At 39.9% G+C, this 12,090-nt stretch overlaps 1 protein-coding gene across 1 annotated transcript in view; it reads left to right on the top strand.

The window, feature by feature from the left end:
* Positions 1-5,390, top strand: part of LOC138965800 (enhancer of mRNA-decapping protein 4-like) — a 52,413-nt gene extending 47,023 nt beyond the window's left edge. Inside the window, exons 26-28 of the mRNA XM_070337903.1 lie at positions 2,790-3,021; positions 3,839-4,002; positions 4,378-5,390. Coding sequence (XP_070194004.1) covers positions 2,790-3,021; positions 3,839-4,002; positions 4,378-4,549 — 568 coding nt within the window. The 3' untranslated portion in view covers positions 4,550-5,390. The remainder of the gene's footprint in view (positions 1-2,789; positions 3,022-3,838; positions 4,003-4,377) is intronic.
* Positions 5,391-12,090: the final 6,700 nt, after the last annotated feature.

Below are 12,090 nucleotides of genomic sequence, written 5' to 3'. Positions count from 1 at the left end.
ACAATGCACAGGTGTTGCTCACATAAAAACACACACACACACACACACACACACACACACACACACACACACACACACACACACAAACACAGAGAAGCCATATCTATAGAGAGATAGATGACAGTGTATTTTTCGCGTGGCTATAAATTGATTCGACCTTTGCACTTTTACAGTGAGGATAATTTACGGGTCCAATTTACGTTCTGGACACTGCGTTGACCTTCTAAAAATAGTAACAGAACGGGAATATCCGAAGATGCCTCCCTCAAACTATAGTGCACCATACGAAGGAAGGGAGGTAAACGCTGAAAACCTGGAGAAGATGAGAAGATAAGGAAGAGTTACTTATAATGGTGAAATGAACACAAAAACCAAAATCAGTTCAGCGCTGCGCGCTGAGAGCACGTGTTGAAATATCTCATCGATGATATTGTGTCCGGGGTGTAGCTGAATACGGTGTCCAAATTTGAAAAAGATCCACCGAGAACTTTGGCGTTGTGATGTGGTGTAGCGGCTATGGTGTGTCGGTATGGGGGCCCGGGTAGCTGAGGTGGAACCAAAATCGGTTCAGCGCTGCGCGCTGAGAGCACGTGTTGAAATATCGACCAGGTTGTGTCCTGTACCGGGTCAACCTGAATATGCCCACCAAATTTGAAGCAGATCCATCGAGAACTTTGGCCGTGCATGGCGAATACACAAATACACAAATACACAGATACACAGACACACACACACAGACACACAGACAGACACTAGTCGTATATATATATATAGATGTATGTATGTGTGTGTGTGTGTGTGTGTGTGTGTGTAGAGCGATTCAGACAAAACTACTAGACTGATCTTCATAAAATTTCACATGAGAGTTTGTGGGTATGATATCCCCAGACTGCGTGGTTGAAAACGACGTTAAACACCAAATAAAACAAGTCGCGTAAGGCGAAAATACAATATTTAGTCAAGTAGCTGTCGAACTCACAGAATGAAACTGAACGCAATGCCATTTTTCAGCAAGACCGTATACTCGTAGCATCGTCAGTCCACCGCTCATGGCAAAGGCAGTGAAATTGACAAGAAGAGCGGGGTAGTAGTTGCGCTAAGAAGGATAGCACGCTTTTCTGTACCTCTCTTTGTTTTAACTTTCTGAGCGTGTTTTTAATCCAAACATATCATATCTATATGTTTTTGGAATCAGGAACCGACAAGGAATAAGATGAAAGTGTTTTTAAATTGATTTGGACAATTTAATTTTGATAATAATTTTTATATATTTAATTTTCAGAGCTTGTTTTTAATCCGAATATAACATATTTATATGTTTTTGGAATCAGCAAATGATGGAGAATAAGATAAACGTAAATTTGGATCGTTTTATAAATTTTTATTTTTTTTTACAATTTTCAGATTTTTAATGACCAAAGTCATTAATTAATTTTTAAGCCACCAAGCTGAAATGCAATACCGAAGTCCGGGCTTCGTCGAAGATTACTTGACCAAAATTTCAACCAATTTGGTTGAAAAATGAGGGCGTGACAGTGCCGCCTCAACTTTCACGAAAAGCCGGATATGACGTCATCAAAGACATTTATCAAAAAAATGAAAAAAACGTATGGGGATTTCATACCCAGGAACTCTCATGTCAAATTTCATAAAGATCGGTCCAGTAGTTTAGTCTGAATCGCTCTACACAGACACACAGACACACAGACACACGCACATACACCACGACCCTCGTTTCGATTCCCCCTCGATGTTAAAATATTTAGTCAAAACTTGACTAAATAAAGAAAGAAAGATCCCCAGACTTTTTTTTCATTTTATCGATAAATGTCTTTGAAGACGTCATATCCAGCTTTTTGTGAAAGTTGAGGCAGCACTGTCACGCCCTCACTTTAGTCAAGTAATCTTCGACAAAGCCTGGACTTTGGTATTGTATTTCAGCTTGGAGGCTTAAAAACTAGTTAATTAGTTTGTTCATCAAAGTTGTCATTAAAATCAAATTTTCACTGACAGATTTAAAAATGATTGCACCGTATTCCTCAATTTCTCCTGAATTCAAAAATATATACATATGTCATGGTTACTCTAAACCTGTGCTCAGAATTACAGAAAATAGGTTAATTAGGCCTAAGTACTGCGTTTGCACGCTACGCGGAGACGAGCGCGCCCCGTCTCGGTCTTTGGCTGTGGTTAGTCGAGACCATGTTAAATATAGTCTCGGCAATGACTGTTTGTTGGTGTGAATCTGTTACTTGACTAAATGTTTTTATATCGCTTCACGCGACTTGTTTTTTGTGTGTATGTGTGTGTTTCAGGATTCGTGACATTTTTCAGTCCCACCCGTGTAGTGGGGACACATTTCTTGGTACCCGAGAGAACAAAATGTTTTATATGGAAACTTTTATCAGTTGGCTTGTTCCTTTTGGCCAGTACTGTATCAAAATGCAGTCGTCCATGTAAGCAGTTTAATTATGCATTGCAGTTGGAAACTGAACACGGACAGTGCCGTGTACAGGATCATTACTGATTGTAGAATGAGACATTTCTGTAAAACAATACAGAAAACACAACAGTAACCGTGTCTCGGTATTCGGTTACCAATATTTTGACACTTTTTGATAGCTCACTTCTTCAGGGTGAAGGCAAAGGAATGACAGTATGTGCATGATCTATTGTCAATGGAGCATTTCTGGTCGAAAGACATAGATAGACAGCTTTTAAAAGTTTCACACAGAAGTCTTTGTAAGTAACTTTTGCTGCAGCACTGAAAGTCATATTTTGTTTTTCAGTTTTCAAGAGCAGGTCACTATGGGGATTCGCTCAGTGATTCGTGAAGAGGTGGCAGTAGCACTCCGGGACCAGGGGTCCAAGATGACAGACAGCTTGGCCTCGTACCTCCGATCAGGGGCAGGCACTCCAGTCCCTGGCGCACACACACCAGACATGAACTTTGTGCAGGCGCAACAAGAACAGATCAGGTTACTGGTCGGCAGAGGAAAGCTCAACGACGCCTTCCAGACGGTCAGTACTCTGAGCTCTGTGTATTGCTGAATGTTGTTCTTGTGGTATTTGGGTCATGCTGAAAGGCTTTCTGTTGAATTCTAATACCTCCCTTTTAAGACCCCCTAATTAAAGACCCCATTTTTTGTAAGACCCGCCTTTCTCAGGTGTTCTATTCTTAACCTGTGTGAATTTACCCCCATATTAATACTCCCTTTTATGACCTGATTTTGTCAGACCTTTAAAGGTTGTAAAAGGGGGTTCCACTGGGGGCCCGGGTAGCTCAGGTGGTAGAGCACTGGACTTGTGATCGAGAGGTCGCTGGTTCGAATCCGGGCCGGGACGGACACGGGTCAACTTTATGTGCAGACCCAGAGACGGTATCCATCTCCCACCCCCGTGTCACCACAATGGCACGTTAAAGATCTTGGTCATTCTACCATAAGTGCAGATGGCTGATACCACCTAAACACGCAAACATCAAAAAGCCGTGAGGGCGTAAAACTCGAATCGTATAAACCAATTCATGTCCAATATAGGCAATTAAGATCTGACGGACAATAAGCCCCTTAAAATTTACTTCTTTTTTTTTTCCACTGGTGCTTTTGTGTAAATGATGCCTTCCAAGGTCAATGTTGTTTGTGTGATTCACGACAGTCAGAAAGACTTTTTGTGGGATTTGATACTGGTGCCTTTTCAACTGAATTGATACAATGTTGTGAAGTTACACAGGAGGAGGCCAGGATAGCATTCCATCTGGAAATTGGAATGCATATTGTAGACAGCAGGGTGTTCTGCACTTTAAAAACTAATGCATGATGGTTGCTTGATGTTGCAGGCCCTGAGTGCATCCAACTTGGAGCTGGTTCTGTACGTGTGTGAGCTGGTAAACCCGGCTCAGATGTTCAACCAGAACCCATGTCCTCTCTCTCAGCCCGTGCTCTTGTCGCTCATTCAGCAACTGTCTGCTGAGCTCGCTTCATCCTTTGCCACAAAAATTAAGTAAGTTGTGCATGAGATATGTTGTCAGTTGTCCATTTTGTGAGAGCGTAGTGGCGCAGGGCTCTCCGACCAAACAAGATTAAGGCAAAGCTTCTGGGGCAATCTCCTTTTTGCTGCTTTAGTTCTCTCTTTTCTCCTTACTTGCTAGTTTGCTTTCTTTTTCTGTGAACACAATTGTTTATAGCAACTGACTGATCATTAGCTAGCTTTTTTTCTTTCACCCAACCTCTCTCTCTCTCTCTCTCTCTCTCTCTCTCTCTCTCTCTCTCTCTCTCTCTCTCTCTCTCTCTCTCTCTCTCTCTCTCTCTCTCTCTCTCTCTCTCTCTCTCTCTAAAAGCCACTTATTCAGTTCATTTTTGTTTGTTTGATCACCAGATACCTGACGGAAGCAGTAACCAATATGGACTCCTCGGACCCTGTGACAAGAGAACATGTGCCAGCCATTCTAGAAGGCCTCATTACCAAGCTTAGGACCTACCAAGCAAGCAACCCACCCAACAAGGATGTCAAGTTACTCTTAATGGCGGCAACTTCTCTCAGTAGATAAAAGTTGTCAAGAGAAATTGAGCGTATGAGGCGTGTGTGTGAACACTTGTGTCAGTTTCAGTTTTGTTGCTGTTCTTTTGATTTATTTGTTGTAAAGTACTTTTTTTTAACGTTCTTGTGATAAGGAGGGAAGTTTTTGTTTTTTATTACAGTGTATGTTCTTATTGTTTGTGGAGAAATATTTCATAAATCATATCTAGAAATTGGACCTTTGAAGTCAGTGTGATTTGTTTACCAAGTGATACCGATTTCTGAGTGTAAATTTGTTCTGGAAGTTGTTAATTTCCTTTCCACATTAGTGTAACTATAATCAGTAGCTCTACGCCAGTTTAATTGGCTTACAGAACAACAAATAATGTATGGAGAGAAAACATTTTTATCTGTACCTTTGTCATGATTAGGTAGGCGTCTTGTAATTTAGGCTGAGATGTTTATTAATTGTTGCCTAAAGACACTGTAAGATGTATTCATAATGATCACTAAGCAACAGAAATGATTAGTACTGGTAACTCATTTTACGTGAACTACTTACTTTTACGTGAGCTGTTTTACGTTTTAAGGCTGATAATCCACTGAACTTCTTTTATTTCAATCCTTTCATATTCAAATTATTCGAATTTGTTTGCAAGTTAAGACAAGTTTTTTCTGTCCACTTTAGTGTATATTTTGTGTGTGACAGTATAAGCTGCAGTTTTCTGTATAAATCTTTTTCTTTATTGTCTTTTTCTTGTTTTTAAGTGTGAGATTCACTTTGCCGTTGTTTTCTTTAGGTCAGGTTGATCTTTGGTGCTACTGATCGCAAAAGCATTTTCTGTTGTGAAAGTCTGTTTGGGGGAGGGGGACAATGTAGTGGTGGTGTGAGGGGGGGGGGGGGAGAAGGAGGTGGGGGTGGGTTATCGTCAAAGTTATTTTGCTCCAGTCCTTGCTAGCATTACGTGTTTAACATGCTGATATTAATTGAATTTTGGAACGTTGGCAGTCTCTTTGTTTTTGGATTTGATAATAATTGGTTTTCTCAAATATGTAGAATATTTGCTTTTTCCCATCGATGTATGGTAAGCTTGTCATTAATTGGTTCATCTTAAAGATATTTAGTTTCAGAAAGCCTGCTGTAGACCTTGGTAAGGAGGACTTGACTTTGTTAGACGCATATTTAGGAACTATGCAAGCAAGGTCTCAAGAAGCGATGGAAAAGCCAGTAGCAGAAGAAAGAAAATGTCAGATGCTTAACAAATCACTGTTGCACATTTGTTATGCATATTTCTTGTTGGGTGATTTATGTAGGGCAATGCATACTGCAGTTGTTCCATGTTAAACAGTATTACCAAATGATGTCAATCCCCCCCGCGGGTTAGGGGGAAGAATTTACCCGATGCTCCCCAGCATGTCGTAAGAGGCGACTAACGGATTCTGTTTCTCCTTTTACCCTTGTTAAGTGTTTCTTGTATAGAATATAGTCAATGTTTGTAAAGATTTTAGTGAAGCAGTATGTAAGAAATGTTAAGTCCTTTGTACTGGAAACTTGCATTCTCCCAGTAAGGTAATATATTGTACTACGTTGCAAGCCCCTGGAGCAATTTTTTTATTAGTGCTTTTGTGAACAAGAAACAATTGACAAGTGGCTCTATCCCATCTCCCCCCTTTCCCCGTCGCGATATAACCTTCGTGGTTGAAAACGACGTTAAACACCAAATAAAGGAAATGATGTCAATAATTTGTTTCCTCTATTCAGCTTACTAGTTTTTCTGTAGCCATTTTCCTGTACTACTTTGCTGCATTTATGTATTATCTACGTCCAATGAGTGGTAAGGTTTGTTTCTGTCAAACAGTAAGTGTGACACACACATGGATGAATACCCATTTGCTGCTTCTGTGTACATGCACATGCATGTGTTCACACTCACACACACACACACACACACACACACACACACACACACACACACACACACACACACACTCACTCACTCCCACACACACTCTCACACACTCACTCACACACTCACTCACACACACACACTCACACACACATGCACTCACACACTCACTCACTCACTCACTCACACACAAACACACAACACACACACACACACACACACACACACACACACACACACACACACACCCTGTGAAGTTTGGCATTATGCAATAAGGACATCTGTCAACGGAAAACATTATCAGTTTTGTTTTCTATTGGAAGGAACAGATTTTGACCAAGGCTGCATTTGTCAGTTTTCCCTGTTATGATTAGTTTGTTTCCTTTTCCTTCCGAACAAGTCTGAATTCACCTGTGAAGATCAAAACAGAACTTTCCTTTTCTTGTGCACAGGTTTACAGCTGTGGCAAGATTACTTTTCCTCTCTGCAGCTAAGTTTATGGGTGGGAGTAATATTAATCGGTCAGGTGAAAAATAATGTATCCTCCACGAAGAGTGTGTGATGTGTCTGTCTTCAAAGGAAATGTTAATAGCATTTACAACCGTAGCAAAGGAGGTAGCCACATTGTAACTGTATACACCTATGGCCATATTGAAAATCTGCTTAAGTGTATTTCGTCAGTGTGTCATGAAGTATTGGTTAACCGAGATGAGATTTTACAAAAGAAAAAAGAAAAGTTATTGCTGTGACTATTGTATTGGATTAACTTGATCTTTCAAACAGGGTATGAAGAGAAGAGGGTTTAGATTCTGCAGTTTCATAACGTTTTGATTAATAGGCGTTGCTTCTTGTTTTAGATGAGTATATTTTCCAGGACAGTGGACTTTGTGTTAGGCAAGTTGCAGCGTTAAATCAAAACTTTTATTTTTCATTTTTCATTCCGTTTGATTACCCAGTAAGTATATTTTTACTTTTCTTCACCGTTGTACAAATAATTTTATGTTTTTTCATCATTATTATCTCCATGTTTATTTTTTCCTTATGTATTGTTTTTCTTCTGCTTAAACAATGTGTACATGACCTGTAAACTGATTTTTTTTCTCTCCATTTTACTGCAGAAATTGATCTGATGAGAACGGTCATCTATTTTTCTTGCTTTTCTGTTTTTACCTTGGTAATTTGATCTCCATTCCTACTTCATTCTACGGTTTTGTCTGGTCTTTGAAAATAGTGAAAGGAAGTGTTCGTGCAGTGTTATTTTATGGTCGGATGTGAACTAATGGCTGATTGTAAAGTAAAATGTAAGTACCGTACATGTACTTTTATGTCCAAAAGAAAATGATACCTCACCAACGAACTCCTGATGTGTGCTTTGTTTCTACCTAGAAGAGGTGTGTGTGTCTCTCTCTCTCTCTCTCTCTCTCTCTCTCTCTCTCTCTCTCTCTCTCTCTCTCTCTCTCTCTCTTCATTTCATTTCATTTCTCTGTGTATTGAATGAAGGATCTGTTCGTGACAGGACGTGATGCATCAAATTATCTTTAGGGCAGGATTTACTACTTCAACTGTAAATGGTACTTTAAACACAATGCTATTAGTCGGGAAGAATGATATTTGGACACTAAAGCCCTCGGAAATCGCATAAAAACCTCTCTTCCTGGAAATGTTGGAAGTGTGTGCATCGGAGTCTAGTAGTGCGTTGGGAAGCTGATCGGGGCGAATAGGGAGGGGGGCTGTGTGGGGTGGCTCTGCCGGTGTGTGTGTGCGGGAGGGGGGGGGGTATCAGTAAAAACGTGATGATTGCCTGACTGGTAACATGTTGGTCGCCTGGATTTGTAAACTGAGAGGCCAATAGCTTGTGCTCGACCTGCTGTATGCTCCCATAAATCGCTCTCGCTCTCATAGTACAGCAACAGGTTGCTCTCTCGTATAAGTACTCAAGCGATCCATAACTTGTGCTTTTGAAGAGACACTTTATATGCCTTCCGAGATTTTTGTTTGTTTAGGGGGGGGGGGGGGTTAAGCAGCTAGTATTTGCTCCAAACTAACATGATTTAACTCATTTTTAGCTTAATGGTGTACACAAACTTAATTATGAAAACACGATCACGCCTGGCGTTTAAAAACTGGTTCATGTCTTGGTTTAGCTACCAACCCGTCTCCCAGTTATGCGGCATCAAATCGAACTATGTGAAACATAGCAGTGATGTAACGTTTTATTTACAGACCAATACACACTAGCCTTAATTTTTTTTTAAACATTTGAACTGTCCATTTAACCAGCAAAATAGTTTCCGGTAATTTACGATTTTTAAACGATAATGAAAAATACCGGCTAACTTACTCTCCGGCAGCTTCGACGAAATCTAATGCTACCAAAATGAAAAGAAGAAAAATAAAAGGTGTTTACGCATTTGTCCATAAACCGCCAGGCACACCGAATGAGTTGATAACGAGCCCCTTTTGTACATCTTTGAGGGCCCCAAAGGGGGGGGGGGGGGGTATCATCACGATCACGGGAAGGGAAATTTTAGCTTTCACGATCACAGTTACCTTGATTTTTGTTTTCACGATCACAAACACTTTGACGAATAGAGGATCATAGAGTGATACAGCTGTGAAAAATGTACGTTGAAAATAAAATGCTTTGCAATAATGCCCATCACGATCACGAAAACAAATCACGATCACGAGACTTGATTTTTTTGGGATCACGGGCAAAGTTTCATCACGATCACAGAAATGGAAATTTCGGCAATCACGGTCACAGAAAGGTCAAAAAACGCCAATCACGATCACAATTTTAAACCCTTTGGGGCCCTCATCTTTGTTATGTACGCATTGTTTCGTTAATGGTTCTTTTTTCACTATTCTTTGTTCAGCATTCGTCTCCCTGCGTTTTTGCCCAAATTCCCACCATCAAAGGTTTCCAACGATTTTTAGAACAAAAGAAAAAAATAGTAACGATAGTTCTGCCCACTTCAGTCTACTCACACGCAGGTGTGTGTGTCCTAAATATGGTTTGCTTTTGTTTCATGTGGAGAAAAAACCCACAATTTGTGGGTCTCTGAATCCAACGCGATCACTCATGCATATATTACTGGCTCTTGTTATTACGATCAAAAGGTTCGAATACCATGCATGAAATCTTTCATGCCACATCTCAAAATACTTGAAAGAAAATGATTGTATCTGCATGTGTACATGTTTTTATTGATAATCTTCTCACAAAGTAAATGAAAATGAAAATGAAATGAAATGAACCAGCTTGCACTGTGGTTGAATTAATGGGATAGCTATGAATTTAGCACGCAACATTTCCATAAACTAAAGTATCACTGTCAACTACAAAATAACTCGTGCGAAACGTAATATACTCGTTGATTAACGTGCGAACGCGCACGTATACGTGAATATACACGCACGGAAAATAATTCCTGATGCAAAAAGGGATGAATACCATGTAGTAATGTCAATCCATAGTGGGAACGCATGAAAACAAAATTACAGAATGACTGAATTCGTCAATCTGTAAGTACATATGGAAAGGGTTGTTTACATTACATTACTCGTTTGTTTCTAAGAGCACATTTGTAAGTTTATCTTGTTGTGCTCCTTAATTATAACATTCAATTATGGCTTTGTATTTATGCAACTGAATAAAAACTGTTTAAACCAAAGGTTTATCTTATTTTGAAATTTAAAGCCTCGCTCCGCCTCAAATGAGGTTTACTATCCTTAGCGGATTATGACTTTATTCAGTTATTCTGCAGAAAAACAGAAATGCTGGAGAAAAACTGTTTGTTTCTGCAGCATTTCTGCATAATGTCATCTTTCGCGAGAGCAACGTTTTTTTTCTGCAGTAAAACAGTTTTACTGCAGTAAAATTGAAATCAAGAATGCTGCAGTAAAACGGTGATGTTGTTTTACTGGAGAAAAACTGTTTACACTTTTTCTTCAGCATTTTGGCATTATTCAGTTATTCTGCAGAAAAACCGAAATGCTGGAGAAAAACTGTCTTTTCTGCAGCATTTCTGCATAATGTCATCTTTCGCCGAAGCAACGGGTTTTTCTGGAGCAAAACATTTTACTGCAGTAAAATTGATATCAAGAATGCTGCAGTAAAACGGTGCTGTTGTTTTACTGCAGAAAACCTGTTTACACTTTTTCTGCAGCATTTTGTACTGGCTCATTATTATGTTGGAGCACGCGAGCCCCCCTCTGTCGAGAGATGGACTCATCCAGAATTACCAATAGTTGTGCGTGACACGAATGTATTTTGTCTGTCTGACTTCCTTTCCGCCGGAAGTTCAAAGTTTCAAATTAAACAATGGCACCTGTCAGCAACATTGTCACATTTTCCCAGACAAACGCAGTAGTCCACTTCGTGTTCGATTTGTTTCAGAAATTGTTCACGTTCGGCCGCCATTGTGAAGTTGAATATAATGCCCTTATGCTACACGCCTTCTGATTGGTACACTGCGGAACAAACTATTATACTATCCCAGGGGGCGACGAATACAAACGCTACTTTACAAGGTCGTTCGTTTTTCTTCAGAAAAACTGTCACAGACATCCTGAAGAAAAAGTTAATCGCAATAATGCTGCAGAAAACCAAGTAAACCTTATGCTTCAGAAAAACTGTTCTACTGCAGAAAAAACGTTGCTTCGGCAAAAGATGACATTATGCAGAAATGCTGCAGAAAAGACAGTTTCTCTCCAGCATTTCAGTTTTTCTCCAGAATAACTGAATAATGTCATAATCCGCCAAGAGCCAGTACAAAATACTGCAGAAAAAATGTAAACAGGTTTTCTGCAGTAAAACAACAGCACCGTTTTACTGCAGCATTCTTGATTTCAATTTTACTGCAGTAAAATGTTTTGCTGCAGAAAAAAAACGCTGCTTCGACAGAAAAGAACGGTTTTTCTCCAGAATTTGTCTTTTCTGCAGAATAACTGAATAAAGTCATAATCCGCTAAGGATAGTTTACAGAACGATGGAATCTTTCACGAAATAAGCAATTATAACCTTATGGAACCTGTGTACTCTACAGTCTCTGACTCAACCCCGTGGATCCGTGTGACCCAGTTTCCCTTTTTCACATGCGTGATGAATTAAGTCGTCAGATTGTTGTTTCGATCCGACTCGCGGTATTTGCAATAGCACGTTATTGTGTACCTCTGAATCTAAAATGCAACAAACGACTGCGTGTGGCACGAACTGAGCAGTGGTGGTTGACCGTTCAAAGAAACTGGTGATATGCAGAAAATTCGTCTGCTTGGGCAAACACGACCTTGCATGACTTGCTTTCGGGCTCCCTTTGTTCAAAGTTTCAAAACTTCGAATTGTACTGATCTTGTCTTGATTTAAGATTGTTTGTCGCACATGCTGTCAATTTGTTATTTAGATTTTAAAAGTTAGTTCTATCGCCAAAACGAGGCTTCCGATTTGTTTTTAAAGTAAATCCGGCTGGCCAAACAAAAATAAACTCTTTGAAAAATGCTCGCTCTTTATGGAGGGCACCTATGATGTTCGCTAGCGGTAAGTGTTTAAATGAAAGGGTGTTTGTACTGTGTGTAAAAGCCTGACAGTGTCTGTGGCCAGAAACTGATGGTTTACGGGAAGCGGAATGGGCATATATGGACAGGGTGGCAATTGTGAACAGAG

This window comes from Littorina saxatilis, linkage group LG1 (assembly GCF_037325665.1).
Source record: "Littorina saxatilis isolate snail1 linkage group LG1, US_GU_Lsax_2.0, whole genome shotgun sequence".
In the NCBI taxonomy this organism is placed as follows: Eukaryota; Metazoa; Mollusca; class Gastropoda; order Littorinimorpha; family Littorinidae; genus Littorina; species Littorina saxatilis.
The sequence above is the reverse complement of the archived record's forward strand: the minus strand, read 5'-3'. Positions and strand labels throughout refer to the sequence as shown.